Consider the following 19,484-nt stretch of genomic DNA (forward strand, 5'->3'; position numbering starts at 1 on the left):
TATGATCTTTTGGAAACGTGCATCCACACTTGCAGGAATTTTAAAAAATATAATTATTTTGAAACCTGAAATTGAAGTAATTTTATCCAGTATTATAGGCAACTTCAACGATTTTATTTATAAAGGGTTTCAAAAACAGTCTTTACATGAAACAATCGTTACAAAAAAATATACGGCGTTCGTCGCACATGGGTGTTTCGCACATTGCACATTAATAATAAGTTTTTTTATCTGCACTTGATGAACAAAAATTACACTGTTTACGTTTGAACAACTTAAAAAAATTATTTTACGTAAAAAAAATTATTTCACTAAATAAGTATCCTAGAATGTAAGAAAATGGAAATTTATTTACATCTAAAAATTCTAACGTCGAGGGCACACTGGATCCTTTTGGGCACAAGAGCGACTTTATCTGCTTGCTGGTCTGGAACAGACTGACCTAAGCCCAAGTCTCGTCATGTGCGAGCAGCCCCCACTACCTATTTTTTTTAGGGGAGAGAGCCAGGATTAACTCAGTCTTCAGAACATTCAAGAATGAAAATTTACTACAGACAAAATGGACCCAGTGTGCCCACGGAGAGTTAAATTGTAAGATATGATAACCTGTTTAAAATGTTGGATAGAAAATGATAGAAAATTGATCTATCATATTTTATAGTGATTTTGATTCACATATTTTACAACTCATTTACGAAATTTCGTAAGTGAATTTATATACCATGTATTATACTGATTATACCAACTTTCATATTCAATATGATAGAAAAGAGTAATATCATAAGATATCATTAAACTACGTAGATATTCTTTTCATTTTTTACCCAGATAGCCAAACCTGCGCGAACAGATTTCGAGCAGAGCTTGCTATCAACTTTTGATGGCAAATAGATAACAAATTTGATGCAGGATCTGTTATATCAAATCTTGCTGCCAAATTGCCGCCAGATATGCGGCAGAGCTTGTTGTCGGAAAATTGCTGCAGATTTGCAGCAAAAACCGCGCAGAGCTTGTAGCAATTTGACGGTAGATTGGTGGCAGAAACCGCGCAGACCTTACTGCGCTGCAGGTTTTGCGCGGTTTTTGCTGCACATTTGGCACTAATTGCCCGACAGCAAGATCTGTCGCCAAAACCGTAGCCTAATGTAGACACAGATGGCTACGGTTTTGCTGTGGATTTTTTATCAAATTTGCTGCCAATCTGCGCGCAGTCTGCGCTCAATTTGCTTACTGGGATCTGACCATTTTGTAACCATCATTATAAGTAGAATTATTATGAAAGAATATTATAAGTAGTTTATTATAAAATAATAATAAATACATAATGCGATATTTACTATAATTTAGAAATATCATTTTATTATACAAACATCAATATTTATGATAATTAAAAAGAATAGTATCATAAAATATGATTAAAATATATAGAAAGTCTATGTTCTACAGCTTCGATGCATGATAAGTCGTATAAATCAACAATATAAGAATTCTATCTATTTCAATCTTATCCAACCATTTTCTATCAAATATTTTAAGCAGGGAAGTCATAATATACGAATATCAAGACGCGTTTGATTCGAAAATGTTGAAGCCGGAGATGGAAGATATCTTATTGACGTTTTTTGCACGTAAGCAATTGAGAGTGCAATCGCATTTGACACGATAAATACTTCAAAGAGATGCGTGACATCGTTAATACGCATATTATTAATGCAAATGGACTACACTCTAAGCACGCTATTAACGCTGACGCCATTGGTACACTCACTCATCTTTCGTTGCACGTGAAAAACATAAAAAACATGCGATAAACTACATGCATCATTTAAATTTCATCTACACACATAAATTCGCGCATTCTCGTGATACGTCGTAACGTGATTGCTCTTCGTGGAAATTGACATAAATTGATATTTGATATAAATTATTTAAATATTACTTAAAATGTTACCGTACCTTTAAAATGATAGATATTACGAAAACAAGAAAAGTTCTCAGTTAATTTTATCTCAAATAGAGATTTGTTGAGAAATGTAAATTTGTCGGTAAAAATTGTTTTCACGATATCGTATCGACATGTAACTATAGACCTTTGCTTTGTGTGTGCTGCACATCAGCTAACTGTCTCATTACATTATATTCATATATACAATGTCTTTCGTTGCGATAAAAAATTCGCAGACTAAGAATGAACAAAGTAAACAAGACTTCCCCCTATTACACAGATAATAACGGTGCACATATGTGTATACATATACATACAACTTCGCATTTTTTAGGACTTAAACCCACCATTAATCATCACGCTCTATTAAACCTCCACTCGATTCTTTAAATCGACCGATAAATGGTAATCGTAATCTATAAATAATGTCAAGCAAAAAGAAGATACAAAGGACATTGATATATGCGTCAACTGAAGAGAATTTGCGTTACGAAGAGTAAACGAATGCGAAAATATTCCCAGATAATATAATGTCTACAATCGGGACATAAGACGGGATATAAGACGTCTTAAAGATAATCTTTAAGATGCCTTAAAGACATTTATAATCGTCTGAAAGACATTTTAAAGATAATCTTTAAAACGTCTTATGTCCCGATTTTAGCAATGACATATATACATAGACATTCCGCAAAGTGAAACCGGAAGTTGGCAGTTTAAAACAGAGTGAGAAAGTTGATTTGCCCCTAGTGCTTCTCACTATTATTGACTGTCAAGAAGGAGGGTTCATTTAACAAAAATAAAACGTTAAAAAAAACAATGGCCGGTATTCATAGTTGAATCTTATTTCAAGACCGTCTTAAGTAATGTCTTAAGATGCGAATACGTGATTGGTTCATGACATCTTACCAATCTGTGATTGGTTCATGACATCTTATGACAGTACTTAAGATGATCTTAACCCATACAGCACAGATCTTGCAGCAATGTTGCAGCAATGTTAAAAGTTGCAGGAATGTTGCCGCAATGTTGCTGCAAGATCTGTGCTGTATGGGAAATAATATAAGATCGGATTATGAATACCGGTCTTAAATATAAGATCGGCCTAGATTGTCTGGGTTGTGTCTCTTGCTATTTTCGTGCCAACTTTTTTTTTACTTTGAATTGCGGAGATGCATCTTAAATTTTTTCAAACGAACGAGAAATTCCAAAAACCAAAGTTAAGCATTCCCAGATAGCATAGAAAATTTAAAAAGAATTCAGTCGTATATCACCAGTTCTGAGTTCATTTTCAGATGCAAAAAGAATTCTTTAGAGTTTAGTTCAGTGAAAAAAAATTTTTTCACATCTAAAAATAAACTCAGAATTGATGACATACGACTGAATTCTTTTTAAATTTTCTGTGCTATCTGGGTTTACACGTAAATTATGATATTCTACATCTATGTATAGACAAAATAAACTATATGAGATGTCATCTATATAGACAATGAGTTATCTAGGAATATCATTTAAAAACACCCAAAATTAATTACCCAAATAAAATAAAATATATCCAAAATTGGTTTTTTCATATTTTTTTCGTAAGAGTAGGCTTAGTTAGAGTTATAGAAGATTCACATTGCGTCCAATGTCCGACATATCCAATAGGAGAATAGCTTTCTAATAGATAATTCAATTTTCAATTAGAAAGCTATTTTTTTATTAGATATAGGACGTCGTATGTCGGACATCGAACGCAGTATGAATCCTCCATTACTCTAAGCAGAGTTTGGCCAAAAGAGAGCAACTTTTCATTGGCCATGTTTTGTCAAATTCCACACAGTATCCAATCACAGTACTCCTATTGCAGTAAATTAGGTTAGTTTAAGGAGAGATAAACAAAGAAAGAAATTATAAACATGTCTCTCTCTCTCTCTCTCTCTCTCTCTCTCTCTCTCTCTCTCTCTCTCTTTCTCGTAGTATTTTGACAAAACCGTAGTTAGGGCCAGACTCTGAATCAAGAGTTTCTAGGTTTGATTAAATTAAGGGTTTTGCTTTATTTTTCTTATAATTTCTCTCTAAATCATTAAATATTTTTAGCCGATTGCTTTAAAATTATCTCAATTCTATCTTTGTTTTTTATTTTATTTTTCTTTAAGGACCGGTAGGATGGACTATATCCTCCTTTACAAAAAAGATACGAAAAAACTCTCAAATTTAGGTGTTTATCTCCAGTTTTTGGATGTTTACACTCAAAATTGAAGATTTTTTCGTATTTTTTTCGTAAGGGTAGTTACTCTAATTAGAGAGAGTTTGGCCGTAACTGCGGTTTCGTCAAAATCCTGCGAGAAAGAAACACATATTTTCAATCTCTCTCTTTGGGCGCGGTCCAATACCGCTACAAATGCTGCGCAGCGTTTCTCTTGTTCTATTCCTCGAATTCGAATGAAGAATGAAAAAGAAGTAAAAACATTTACTACAAAGCATTTGCAGCGCCCGCTGGGCCATATCCTGTCTCTTTTCTTAACCTAACCTAACCTAACTTACTGCCACAGGCGTACTGTGATTGAATATTGTGTGGGACAGGATTTGACGAAACATAGAGGACCAATCAAAAGTTATTCCCTTATAGCCAAATTCTGATTAGAGTGACTCTATACTATTCTACACTGAGAAAGGATTCAATTAACGCCCATCAGTATACAAAGAGCACTTTACACATGGCTAAAAATGGTTCATCACCCTTCTCCCTTCTCTCTAGTACTAGCAGTGAACGTCGGAACACAATCTCTGTATTCACACATATGGTCTATCTTTTTTAACTGCACTGTTAAACTAGCGAGATAAGTTAAAGAATGAGAAAAAATATACTTGTTTTATTTTAACTTATTGTACTCATCATTGTAGTTCATCAATGCAACTAAAAAGAATAGACCCACGATGGAAATTACGAAAATAAGCAAATTCACTAGGTTGATCAATGAAATTATTAATCTTCTAGTAAATTTGTTTACTTTGTAATTTTTATTAAGTTGTGTTAATATATAACTAGTGTGCACTAGTGCAATAAGTTAGAATGAGAAATATATTTTATTATTGCACTAGTTCAGGCAGTTCAGCTAAAAGGAATATACATACAGGATATGACCCGTTGGAGCTGCAACGCTTTGGAGCGTGTAAAGGAAGATTGTGATTGGTCTATACAGCGGTTCTAAAGGTGTCAATACATAAAAGCGTTCTAGCGTCGAGCGTTAAAGCGTTAGCCAATCAACGTATCAGATCCTAGAAGTATACTTGTTCTTGCGGAAAGTGGCACGTTAATTGGCTACCGCTTTAACGCTCGACGCTCGATGCTCCCATGTAAAGGTACCTTAAGCGTTTTCAGCGTCAAATCTGGATCTTACCTATAGTCGACCCTCTAAATCTATGCAATACCGCCATTTATCTCAATTTGTTTTGAGTATAAAGACAAACACTCACAAATTTAATATCTTTGATAAGAAGCAGCGTATATATTTTAGAAAATACGTTTAATTTGAGTTATATAGTAACAGAAATGACATCTGCGTTAGAATCCATGGTAGTCGACGAAAAACAACTTCCTGAGAAACCAGTGGACAGAGAGAAAGTGTGTATAATATAACCATGTAAAGGTTTTTGTTTTGTTTAAAAATGTTCACTGAAGTCTTATAAATTTATGTACAACTTAACAACTGCAACTATACATAAATATCATGATATATTTATTGGTATTTTATAGACCTGTCCACTTTTACTACGAGTCTTCTGTAATACTGGACGTCATCATAACATAATGGAATACAGCAGAGGGAACGTTCCTTCAAACGAATTACAAATTTACACATGGTAGTAATAATAATAAATACATTTATAATATATGATGTTTATATACAAGTAATTAGATATATCTTATATTATTATTTTATCATCAATTTCTACTATTCCAAATAGTTCTACCAATTTCTATTTTGAAATTATCTCTGATTGGTTTGTTTTTGTATATAGGATGGATGCTACTTTGAGAGAAATTACTGGATTAGTTAAAGAAGTTAATCCAGATGCTCGTAGCAAGGGAACCTACTTTGATTTCTCATTAGTGACTCCTGAATTACGTAATTCTGGCTATCGTATGCGTGAGATTGGTGTTACATGCTCTGGTCAAAAAGGTGCTGATGATAACAAAACACTTGCACAAGCCAGGTATGAAACCAAATTTAGATAGCAAAGATTTTTTTCATATTATAAACATTTTCATGTGATTAAATATGTGTGTACTATTTTATATGATTATAGGTTTACAATTGGTGATTATTTGGATATATCAATAACACCACCTAACAGAATGATGCAACCAGCAATAAGACGTGGAGGCTTGCGTCAATATTAAATATAAGAAACTTAAGATTTATTAGTTATAATAATGACTACTTATAATTGTAAGATTACACAGACTAAATGGCACATTTCCATTACGATTTTCCAAGATTTTCTTCTAACAAACAAAATAATTTTGTCAAAGAACAATGTTAAGAAAGTGACAATATTTGTCATTAAAGTTGCTCTTCCAAAATCTATATTCTAATATTGTCTAAAATATACATTCCATATTAGCATTTATTACTTTTTTACAAAATTTGCAGAAGAAAATATAATGTTAAACAGGTTCCACACAAAATTATCTCTTCAATGTTCTTTCGTACTTATGTTTTTCTACTTTAATGCTCTGGTTTTCCAGATTAATAATTTAATAGTTTTTCAGATTAATAATTTAATAGTGTAAAACATTCAGCACAACTGCCACTCGATCTGTTTTTAGCACTTTTATGCGGATTTTATCAAATATTAACAAATCTATAAGAATTAAAAAATTAAATAATAAATCCTTTCCCTTCTCTTATACACATCTTAATATTTGTATATTATGTTTCCTATATTAATATTTGATGAAATTCATATTTCCTATATTAATATTTGATGATATCATGTAAAACAGATAGCCAAATAATAGCACTGTGCCAGCACAGTGCCAACAAATTCGGTCATGCCTTTTCAGCATATCCCGAACCACTGCGTCCGCATTAGCTTAGTTTTTGACAACACGGTCTGGTAATATAATGTGACGAAAAAAATGCAGTAAAATTTGAATATATCCTGCTAACACTAAGTGTCAGCAGAAGTGTAACAAAAAAGAAGTATACGCACATCTTATTTTCATGGCATAACAGCAAAAACGTAGCAAAAATCGAGCAGGACGTGCCGTGACAACATAATCGCAGCAAAATTGGAGCACCTGCTATCACGGCGTGACAGCGGAAACGTGGTAGAAATCGAGCAGAATTTGTCCTCACGACGTGACAGCAAAAACGCAGCAAAAATCGAGTAGGATGTGCCGTCACGAACTTCTAAAATATTAATTTTGAATTATTTATGGAACAATAGATGTTACTTTATAAATTTTCTTATATAAATATTCTTATATGATATGTATTTACTTTTTTCTAACAGAAACTATTTGTAAATGTCACAAGCGTTTGCTGATTTTACTTGAAAATTTTAGATTACTTGATTCCAATGTTACATCACGTTTACAAATTTTTACTGGCTCGAACTTAGACTCCTCCCCTCTGGATTATGAATCTGTTGCTTTAGACACTTCGTCGATCGATATAAACGTCTTACATTTTATATTGTAATTATATATATTGTAATTAACACAGTAATATAATTTTCTGATAATATGATTTAATAAAATGATTTAATTTCAATAAAATTATATTTTTTGTACTTTTATTGTGTATTTAGGGTTTTAATTTAACCCTTAGCTAATGAGGTAGGATCTATAATATCTCGTACATGCCATATCGTTATTTTTAAATTTTAGTAGTAAACATTAGTAATTTTAATAGTAAACATTTTTTTCTTATTAACTGTTATTAAATAGACAAAATCGTAAAAGATTATAAATTTTAAGTAATTATAAAATAGTACAATTGAAAGAAAGAAAAATCTACCTTATTATATAAGATTTAATTAAATTAATTAAATTTATGTATAAATCTATAAAAATTAACGATTATTATAAACAATGGAGTATCTAATGTAACTATAAAATGTAAATAAGATTAAATAATAATTTGACGTCTATTTCGTAATTGAACTTTCGCAACCGCGAAAATTACATTAAAAGACTGAGAAATTATCCTAGACTGTGCTCCACATGCTAACGCTATATGACGTAACCTGCAGTCACATGACCGACTTTCAGCCCCCGCGCATGATATACATCACGGCGAATGCGCGAAAATTCGAATATCCTGATACGATGGATTTAATGTTATGGGCGCGACTAGATATTAAATTAAATTAAATTTCTGTCAGAAAGATTTAATAGAGAAGACACAGTTACGCGGCTCTAGGGAATGCGATGCCTGGGGGATGCCGCGCCGGAGGATTCGGCCCGGGCCTGGCAGAGTTGGCGAAAGGTGAGTTTCACTGATTTAAATTCGTATAATCCAATAAAACATTCATTCGTATCATTCGTATAATTAGAAGTCCAATAAAACTGGAAATTCTTTTGTTTGGAATCAAGTTCCTTAATGTCACCATTGTCGTGTATAATACTAAAGTAAATGTACTTTCTGTTGCAAAGACGAAGCAGACGAACAGCCAACTTTTAAAGGATGTTACGCCGGAGGATCCGACTCGGGCCGAGCGGGGTCTGCTCGAAGGTGAGCATCACTAATTAGTAATTAGTGATTAGTAATTAGTTCATAATTAGAAATCCGACAAGATTGATAATTTTGTTACTCAAAATTTAGATAATTTTTAATTGAATCAAAGATCGCGTTAAATTGTAATTACACGCGGGGAGAATTTTTCTGGGTAACATCTCCACTTGAAAAATGTTGATTTGTTCTAACTAAGAGATTTATTTGCAACGTCGAGCAAAAAGAAAGTGGAATATTTTAATGTAAATGCGTTCCGAAAAATTCTCTCAGCGTGAGAAATATCGCGCTTTTTTTTTTTTTTAATCTTTCAAACTTTTTCATTCAAATCCACTCAATGCATGAATCTAATCGACGAAACGGCATTTTTCTGTTTCAGAAATGAAAGCAGAACGTGGCTGCCCTGATCGGCGGTTCGGTGAGTCAAAACAAGAAACATATTGATAATAGGAAGACAAAAAGTCTTTCGATGTAGTGCGTGCTTATAAATCAATGCGATTTACTTTGCTGTAGTTGTAGTATGCGTATGTGCCGTCCAATAAAAAGCTGCTCGAAACATTTGGAAGATCGCTTTTTCAAAGAACAATTTAGTAATGTATATACTACATAAATTTGACAAATAAATTTTCAAGTAGTTTTCTCCCAATGTACATATATTTATTAATTGATTAACTTAGATAATTGATTGGTCGACGATTTTTGTCGGAGGAAATTTTGATTAACTATACTATATCCCAATACTATCTGGTAGATACTTAAAGTATTGAATATACGCTTTGAACATTTAAGATTTTGTAAAATTATTCAGTTTTATTGAATGCGATCTTCCAGGTGTCTGGAGTAGTGCGCCGATGCGCACTCAAGAGATTGCGCCACAGAGATTGTGCCACAGAAAATGCGTAGTCACATCACCCGCGTCATAGATCTTCCGCCGGTCGTTAATTTTCTCGCATGAATTTGAATCGCGATTGCATTTCACAAAGTAGAGTTCGTGCTTCGTTATTAAGTAAAATAAAAAGTTAAATAAAATTCGATATCATGCGGCATCTGCGTAAAGCGATCTAACGTGATTATGTAAACTGCTCGCAAAATTAATTTCAATTGTCGGAAAATTTACAAGTTTTAATTTTTTACTTAGAGTTTTCTAACGTGGGACACAATAGAGACAATGTTAGCGAGTGTTGATCCCTCAAAGCGATACATTACAACTCGATCGGACCGTTGCTGAATTCGTCGCATATACTCGTCGTTTATCCGAAAGGCCGACATTTCCTCGAAGACTCAGTTCACGATATTTCATACGCAATTCGCAACTCGGAGTGTATCCTCCAAGAGAGACGGGATTTTTCGTAAAACCTCCGTTAGATTACCGCAGTCGGGAGTGAATTACAGGCGACGTGGGATGCGAGGACTATTGCAGTATCAGATGCAGCGACAGAATGGTTGGTGGACCTTGGACACCGTGAGACGACGCGCAATGGTGAGCGCTCAATTTAGACGCTCATATAGTAGAAAAGCGTCACTTTACGTAGATTGCATGCACATAGACGTAAATCACATTGGATCCGACGGGAAGTAAAGTAAGAATTGGAATTTGCAATTCGCCGGTGTTACATAAGAATGATCCAACCAAAGTATTGAGCTCTGAAATTTTCGCAATAGTTCAACGAGTTAAGCATTTCCATTTCTTTAAGAATACTGTCAAGCTCAGTTCTTAGAAATATGTGCAAAAAGACACGACTGGTACGAAATAAACAAACTGTTTCTTATTTCATTTCAAGGATTTGTAAGGCTTGAATTTTTTTTTGTTTGGTTTAAAAAGATGGGAAGGGAGGAGTATCCATTGATAAAAGGTTATAATTTTTTTAATTAGATCATTTTTGCATAACAATGGCCAATTGAAATTTCGACTCGGCAGGCTTCCTTCTCGTGGGATTATTATTTGATGATACTAATATATTTCAACTGATATATTTCAACTTGTCATATTTATATGCTTTGTATATGTTTATATATGCTTTTTTATGCTCTATATATGTTTTATATATATTATATATATGCTCTATATATACTATTTGATTAAAATACTTTATAACTTGTTATGTCGTATTATACAGAGTGTCCCGTCACTTCCGCAGGAATCCGTCATTAAGAGATAATGCGGTAGTGGCGGGACACTCTATATACGACATACTATCTCTTCGGAGATATTTTCTAGTGCATATGCGTTGACAAGACGACAAATTAAGTTGTTGACAAGACGACAAATTAGATTTCGACAAATTAAAGACAACCAATTAAATTATTAAGCCGATACTCGAAACAAAATGTTTCGATTTCCCACTAAATTATTAAGCCAAGATTCGAACCGATGTGTTTTGTGTTTCCACTAAATTATTAAATCGAGATTCGAATTCAAAGTATTTTGAGTTTTCGCTAATTCATTAAGCCGTATTAGTTAAGTCTGGGATAATTTTTTTAAAGATTCTTAACGAAATTTTCACATTTGCAAAGATGTATTTCCAAAAATGACGTAAAGTGTGCATATTTCCCTCTGCTTCGTCTCTTGGATGACAATTTGCCTTAATATCACTCCACTCTCTCAATAACACGCCCAGAATTTTGAAAATATTTGTACAATAGCCCAAAGCCGCGTTCATAACGTTTGATCCAACTTAGTGTCGTAGGAACGTCGGACACTCGCAAATGGGCCGAAAGTCGATCATGTTATTGCAGATTATTTATGTTATTTAGATTATTTAGGTAGTATAGTGTTAGCATCTAGCGCACATTCTGGTATAATTTTTTACGGAATTTTTTAAAATAATTTCTGCGATTGCAATGTCGTATTTTCAAAAGTAACGTGAAGTATGCCCATTTCGCTCTGCAACATCTCTTGGATAACAATATGCGTTAATGTCACTTTACTCCCTCAGTAAAATTCCCAAAATCTTCAAAATAATTTTCCAGTAGCCCAAAGCCATGTTCATAACGTTGGATATATAGTATTTTATCATATATATAGTACTTTACATAAAACATGCATTACTACACATAAGATAATATGAATAGTTTACGCACATATATGCGTATATGTGAACGTATGTGCATGTGTATATGTGTGTTTGCTCATTCATAATTATTGGACATAGCAGATCATACTTCGTTACAAAATTATGTCAGCATAGTATGCAGCACACTTAGCAAAACCTGACTTTTGCAGGCTTGGCTATCTGGAAAACGTATACTTTGTTTTTGGCAATATTGTAACAATATAACTTTAACTATAACTTAACGTTGGAACCGTGACACATTTTACTAATACCCGTCCAGCAGGCAGACATGCATTTCTATCTAAAAATTGATTTTGTGCTCATTTCTGTGATAGGTTTTGAAATTTGAAACTTCCTTCCCTTTTTAGATTTTTTTATCTACTAATAACCTAATTTAAGCAAAATGACGGCCATCACTTAACGCGTGAAGAGAACGTTTTTTTAGCACTATCCTTAAAAGGCGGACATTACCGTTTCAGGGTTAATCACTTGACTGCTGTTAACTTTGCCGATGAGGACTTCCTTAACCAGCAATAGATAAGTAAGATTTCTTTTGTACCGAATTACATATGATAATATATATTCTGAATTGTTATCAGCAGATAATTAAAAATCTACGGGTATGTGTGTAACGCGGATGGTATATTGAAAATTGTTGATCGTTGGTAAAGTTGTACAACTATTAATCCACAAAACACGCATGTCTCAAAAAGACATCTAAAAAAATAGAACGTCTGTTGGACGTCTTTGATATATGCATGTGATGTAATGATATAATCTAGAAATTATTAGAAAAAATATTGATATTATTCATTATTTCGATATAAATTTTTGGATGATTAACTCATAATACAGAGAAAATTTATTTTATATGTTCCTAGATAGCACAGAGAATTCAAAGAGAATTCAGTCGTATTTCACCAATTCTGAGTTCATTTTTAGATAGAAAAGAAAAGAATTCTTCAAAGAACTGAACTTTGAAGAATTCTTTTTGCATTTGAAAATGAACTTAGAATTGGTGACATACAACTGAATTCTTTTTGAACTTTTTTTGAATTTTTTATGCTATCTGAGTTATTATTGTTCATATTCAAATGTTATGTGAACATCAATTATATTATATAAACTTATTATAAGTCAATTCTATTTAAAAATTTTTTTTTAGTTTTAATACCAAAATGGAACACATGGATTACTGCTTAACTTTTCAAAATTAGGAAAATTTCGAATAAAGATTATGATGATGTGACAGCTACTTGCCATCTTAATTTTAATATATTGATTTAGAGTATTATATTTTATTATATACGCGGCACTTTTCTTGTATTATTTTATAATTATTAAAATTTATAAATTTAACTCATACTTATCTAAAATAAACGAGATTCATACGTCTTTCCTAATTTTCTTCTTTTTATTTAGCAAGAAATACATATCACCACTAAAAAGTGTTATTACTGAATCACAAGAATAATTATAAACATATGTTTTTTTGAATACTTTAATAGAATATATTGTAAAGTTACAAAGAAATATATTTCAGAAGGATTATAAGCAATTTTTTCGCTAAAATATCTTTATTTAGTTGAAGTTAATTAAATTTACTGGCGAGATTATTAAGAGTGTGTCATGATATTTTGTGGGTATCCTCGTATCGACCAATTTCTCTGCCTGTCGGATGAGTGGATGAAAGGGATATAAAACTGGTGACGTTACGTTGAAATCTTGTTTGTAGGCGTTGCCTACCAGAGTAAAATCAGAAAAAGCGGAGGATAGGGGTTGATATGTGTCAGATTAAACGTCTGCAGCTGACAAGCAGTATATTATTCTCTCAAGAGACATCGTTTACACGTAATACTACGGCAATACCATGTTTTACACGGAGCTAAATATAATATGATTTTATAAAATACAATGCCTTGACGTTAAATTTATAAATTAAACATAATTGTAATCTTAATATTATATTTTATGGAATAAAGATACATTTTGTACACAGACGCTTTCTACGTCGGCTATTGTTGGCACTTGCAAAGTGGAAGGAGCGCAAAACGACGGAAAGACTGTGGGGTGACTTCTTACCGCAATCACCTGCGGCTATTTTAAAGACACTTCCACTTTAATTATACCAAACCGCTCTCGCGATATTACGATATTATGATATTACGAAGCATAAGCCGGGTCCCGGAGATTTAGGGTCGCGGAAAGTTTAAACTGTACACACCCCAAAAACCCATTCCAGTCCTCCGTTACGATTTCTCCTCGACCGTTATCTAACTTCGACGATAGCGTTACTGCCGTTTTCGTTTTCCAGTATTCCCGGAAAATACCTACCTACCTCCCCTGAGTAAATATATAAGGTAGTGTAAGACGTTACTGCTGGGACGATAACACAGAATATCTAACGCAGCAATTCGCGTAGACGTGCTTTTCTATGATGATTTACTCGTTAGACATGGGAACAAATAAAATCGGTCGAATTCTCTTAGTAACCGCAGTTTTTTATTTATCAAGATTATATTGAGCAGTTCAATTCAGTTGAAATTTTCTGATTTAAGGTATTTTATTAGATTTGCGTCCAATAATTATGAATAAGCAAACACACATATGCACATGCACATACGCTCACATATACGCACATATAAAACTATTCATATTATCTTATATGTAGTAATGTATATGTTTTATGTAAAGTATATGAGATGTTTATGTGTTAATGTTATGAATATTATGGAAACAGTTTGTGTGACAGCATTACGATCAAAAGTACCAATTGTGATGTTAAAAAACGAGATTCTCGAAGAAGCCGTGAGCGAGTAAAAGCCAAACAAACTAGGTAACGTTATTGAATTGCGCTATAGTTCTTTTTTTGTAAAATAAACCAATAGTTTCTTCTATATATATTATGATGAAATATATTATAATTTCGATCTTTATATCGCGATGCCATTCGTTATGTCGAAAAACTTAATGAACCGAGTGTCACTCTTTGTCAGCATCTTTATACGAAAGTAGTTCGCCTTTTTCTCGACTATTATGATAATGGCCGCGCATTATCGTATAACATCCGCTATCGTAAAGTACGTAACATATCGCGCAAAAAAATTTTAATGAGAAAGCGAAGTTTAAAGTACGGCGGAGGGTTTGCGGAGACGGTAGAGCGGATTCAGCGTGCATTAGGGTCGGCACCTTCTCTCGAAAATTCGCGGGTGTAATCAGTAATCAAATTTATTAGTTTCTATTGTCTTGGGGGGCGAAATTCTTTTCCGATTTTATGGCGTGGAAAGACGATATAATAAGGAGAGAGCCGCCTCGAGCGAAGCTGCAAGTAACGAGGGAATAAGAATGGCTAGGCAGTCGGGGGTGGCTACGGGGGTGGCTCGGCTCCTCGGAAGGAGGAGGGCAAGATTTACTGGACCCGCTAGTGGCCGCCAACTTCGCAAGGGACGCTTTCTCGAAAACATTAAAGCGATATAATGCGAGCACGCGAGACTTGTTCAAACTTAAACGGGCGTATCTAGAGAATGGTGTAAAATCGTATTATCAGATTCAGAAGTAATTATTAGGTTTCTCGATTATTTCGAATTAGTTGCAATATATTTATTTTCATCTATTTATGAAAGTTCCCTTTGATATACAATACGTAAAATATAAAAAATTAGAAAAAAAACAAAAAAGACAAATATTCTTTTTTTAATAAAAAAAAGTACAAAGAGATATAAATAAGAAAATAAAATATAATATTTAAGAAAAGCTTGTATTTCAATGACTCACGAATAGCAATCTTAAAAAAGTGCAAAAAAATATAATAAAGATTAATAATGTTATTAAAATTATTTGCTAACCAAGATAAACAATTAAATAGTATGAACTTTCCATATAATGTTATTAATATCATTATTTGATAAAAAAATCCTAATTATTTATTCTATATTATTTATTGACATTATTATTTGATAAAAAAATCCTAATTATTTGTTTACGTTTCTAATCTTTGTACAAACTTTGATAATATTTTAGAAATGTAGAGACCACAAATAACCTTACACTTATCCCTTTATATATATTCTCTTTTATACTGCTATAACTCTCAGCAGTATAAAAATCATCATCAAACGGAAAACAGGATATCCTTTATGTGAAGCGAATATTGAATCCGTCCCGCTCATAAAATTTGTAAGAATATATGTTTCACCTACGATGACCGCACGGAATCACGAACAAGCGAGGGAGAGATAACTCAAATTCTTGAGATTTATTAATTTCCGGAAGCATCAGAGCCGTGAGCATGTCAGGATCGATTCGCGCAACGGTGACAAGAAATCTGTTGACTCAGGAGAGCGCGGGAGGTGGTTGTAATAAAAATAAATATTCCCAGCGTATGCGGAGCGGGACGAGCGGTAAAGTACGGGGGTCGCAAGGGGAGAGAAAAGACGGTGGAGGGCACGACGTCGTTCCCCACTCGTACGCTCCATAACGATATATAAAGCCGACATATTTCCGAATAAATCGTTTTTTTCAAATCTCGTGCATAGAACGACCGATAAACTCGACGTAGATGGCTCGTGGCAAAGCGGGCGGGGGTGCCCGACACTCGAAAGCCGTCGTCGTTTTCTGCTGTGTTGCATGGATTTTTATTCGGCCGCCGGTATATTTATGGACGAGCGATTTGCGTACGGCGTCGCGCAGATTCGCACCGCGATGATTTACGCTCGTTTTTCGATTACGCGGCCTCTCCGCGGATCCATAATCGGAAATATACGCAATCCACATTTGTCCACAATGGAATTTCATTATTTCCATTACTAATAAATAACTAGCGCGACACTGTTGTCACCCTTGGTATCGTTCAAGCGCCTATACTTCTCTTCGAAGTAAATATAAGAGCGAAGCGAGCGATTTCCCGAACACTTTCGTGATACCTTAACGTGTGTCCCATAAATTCTGTAACACATACAGGGGAAGAAACGTTCGATCTTTGCTCTAAATCATGAAAGAGACTTCTTATCATTATTTTATCAATCATTCAGACGTATTTCAATAGTTAGCAGTAATATTATCAGAGCGTGTAATAGAAGTCAGAATTTCATTGTTAGCTTTTAATCTCTGGGGGATTATAATTTTATATCCAACACGTCGGAGAGCTCGAGTTAGAGTGCGATATAAAAGCAGAAACACAAATCTCGGTCGGTCTCGGACGGTTGCTTTCCAAGATCTCAGTAATGGACCCCGGATATACTCCCCGAGAGAGTGTTTCCTGAGTCTGAATCAGCTCTAATACCAACCGCTCACGATACAGACGCATTTGTTATTTCATGTTAGTATAGCTGTTATGAAAAATGATATCAACATGAGTAGATCTTTCAAAATTGGAAAACGTAATAATTACGATGTAACTCTCATTGAGTTATTGCGAGACTTGACCGTTTTGTCACTCGGACTTGATGAATTCAAGGAAAATAGAATGGATCTCAGGGAAAAGTATATACGCGCAATATGTGTAATATTTATATATTATATTAAATATAAGAGGGCAGCCACTATTTTAATTAATGATGATTCAAAAAATATTAAATATTCTTGTTCAGGTATTCTTTCTTTTTTTTTCTGGAGAATTTATGTGTTTTCTATCCCGCTGTATTGTTTGGTATTCCAACACAGTGCTGATGATGCTTCATCGATAAATCTAAGTGTAATAGTGACTGAGTGTGTGCCTTCTTTTTGAGCCCAGCAGGCTGTAATGGACCGCAACATCTTGCGGAGCAGTTCACACACCCTCCCGGCATTTTCATTCCCCTGCTATATTTGTTTCTGCCTCTCAGCCGACGAGAGAGTAAAAACTCGAATCACACGGCTGAAAACTTACGCGACGATTTTCTGCTTCTTTACTGTAAATTTATTTGTTTATCTATTTTTGATAAAATATTAATTGTGTGCAAAATTCGTCACATATTGTCCGACAGAAGATTCTCGTCATCATTTTGCGTAAACGCAAGAAATCGGTGTTGATGTTAGAAGCATTATATTAAAATCAGTAAGCCCTACCTTCTCCCTTCTATAAGCCCCGCTTCACCTCCCTCTTGATGAAAGGCATTAACACCGCGTTGTTTATGAGGCGCCGTAAGAAACCAACGAGGGCCGGGGAAGTTCAGGGGTGAATCGAGACGAGACGTTCCAGGAAAACAAATGGTGCCGGGATTCTCGGCGATAAAAAATTGCACATCTGTTTACATTAATACCTAGTCATTAGCAAGACTTAGTGTCAAAACTCCGGCCGTTGTGTTCCGCGTCGCGCGAAAGGTCTCAACAGACAAATGCGACGGATCGCGAACGGGATTATCGATGCGCAGGAGTGAATCTTTTGATTAATTACTACGACAGTGAAAATAATTTCAACTGCGAATAATTTGCGATTTACGGGGGAGATTCTGACAACTTTGTGGCGCCATGACGCAAGAGTGATTTTTAAAGATATCTGAAAGGCTGATAACATCTTGAAAACTATAAATCGTCACGACTAGTTATTTTAAGATTATCGACGAAAAAAGAGCAATCCTGTCACAAATGTTAATATATGTATGTTTAATTTTCTTATCCTATTTCTATTTTAACCCTTAAGCACTGACATAGATTTACCAAAATATTTCGAAGTTTGATAATTACTTGAGAAAGTGTGCGAAACATCTTTCCATGTCGCCACTTCGTATCTTACGGGTCAAAGAAAAGATAGACGGACGCGATGTGATCACAACTAGTTATTTTAAGATTATCGACGAAAAAAGAGCAATCTTGTCACAAAAAGGCAAACTAAAATATAAAATTTGTAATATTTTATTTCCTATAATAAAATTAGATAAATCGATATGTACCGTTACTTAATTCTTGATAATACAAGTTGTCAGCGCAGAGATGTGCATTTTAACAATATAAAAGTCAATGGAGAGTGAAATACTATAAAATAATATGTAACAGAGGTAAATATTACGATTCAGAGAACGTAAAATAAGTGAATAAACTACATAGTAGTGCTTTCTAGCGCGACTCGCGCTGGCTAAATTGTTACATGATCTCGGGAACAATAACAAATACGTAGATACTTAATAGTCGAGCGAACAATTAGTGACGCGAAGATATAAAGATAGTGAGACGTGTCGCAATATTCCCAATTTTTGCGCAAAACATGTTACGATAATTTCTGCGTGAGATCATCGTGCTAAGATAATTTCGAACAATAATTCTGGATTTATAAGGGTAATTATTATTTTTATTAGTTCATTAGTTTCATACAAAAATATACATATAGGCACGAACTCCCATATTCTTTATACGTTGGTAATTATAATTAGGAAATCAAACTAATTAGGAAATTTACTTCAAGGCACGCCATACAAAAAGGGGGATAAACATCATTACAGTTGGTATAATAATTTAACCCTTAAGCACAGGAGTCTGATAGACTTCCAATAAAATAAAAAAATCTATTGCTGTTTCACTCCCGCTTAAGCATATACACATTGCGTTCGTCTATCTTTTCTTTGACCCGTAAGATACGAAGTGGCGACAAGGAAAAATGTTTCGCACACTTTCTCAAGTAATTATCAAACTTCGAAATATTTCTATGTAAATCTATATCAGTGCTTAAAATAGATGTTAAAATAGAAATAGAATAAGAAAATTAAACATACATTAAATTTAACATATAACATATATTAAATTTTGTAGAAGAGAGAGAGAGAGAGAGAGAGAGAGAGAGAGAGA

The 19,484-nt window shown here is 33.9% G+C and overlaps 1 protein-coding gene across 1 annotated transcript; it reads left to right on the plus strand.

Moving 5' to 3' along the window:
• The first annotated feature begins 5,324 nt into the window (after window positions 1–5,324).
• On the plus strand, window positions 5,325–6,847 carry LOC116854105 (histone deacetylase complex subunit SAP18). The gene is made up of 4 exons (XM_032835698.1): window positions 5,325–5,555; window positions 5,688–5,794; window positions 5,954–6,148; window positions 6,242–6,847. Exons 1-4 carry the CDS (start codon window positions 5,484–5,486, stop codon window positions 6,333–6,335), a joined length of 468 nt encoding a protein of 155 aa, XP_032691589.1. The 5' UTR covers window positions 5,325–5,483; the 3' UTR covers window positions 6,336–6,847.
• Window positions 6,848–19,484: the final 12,637 nt, after the last annotated feature.

This window comes from Odontomachus brunneus, unplaced genomic scaffold (genome assembly GCF_010583005.1).
Source record: "Odontomachus brunneus isolate Ranch 3 - 2012 unplaced genomic scaffold, Obru_v1 Obru_scaffold_008, whole genome shotgun sequence".
Taxonomy (NCBI): domain Eukaryota; kingdom Metazoa; phylum Arthropoda; class Insecta; order Hymenoptera; family Formicidae; genus Odontomachus; species Odontomachus brunneus.

What these genes read in the sequence shown, in the direction of transcription:
- LOC116854105 (XM_032835698.1), top strand. Translation starts at nt 5,484, where the DNA reads ATGACATCTGCGTTAGAATCCATGGTAGTCGACGAAAAACAACTTCCT. An exon ending in GAATTACAAATTTACACATG is followed by an intron (nt 5,795 to 5,953) that starts GTAGTAATAATA and finishes TTTTGTATATAG; the next exon opens with GATGGATGCTACTTTGAGAG. An exon ending in AAAACACTTGCACAAGCCAG is followed by an intron (nt 6,149 to 6,241) that starts GTATGAAACCAA and finishes ATATGATTATAG; the next exon opens with GTTTACAATTGGTGATTATT.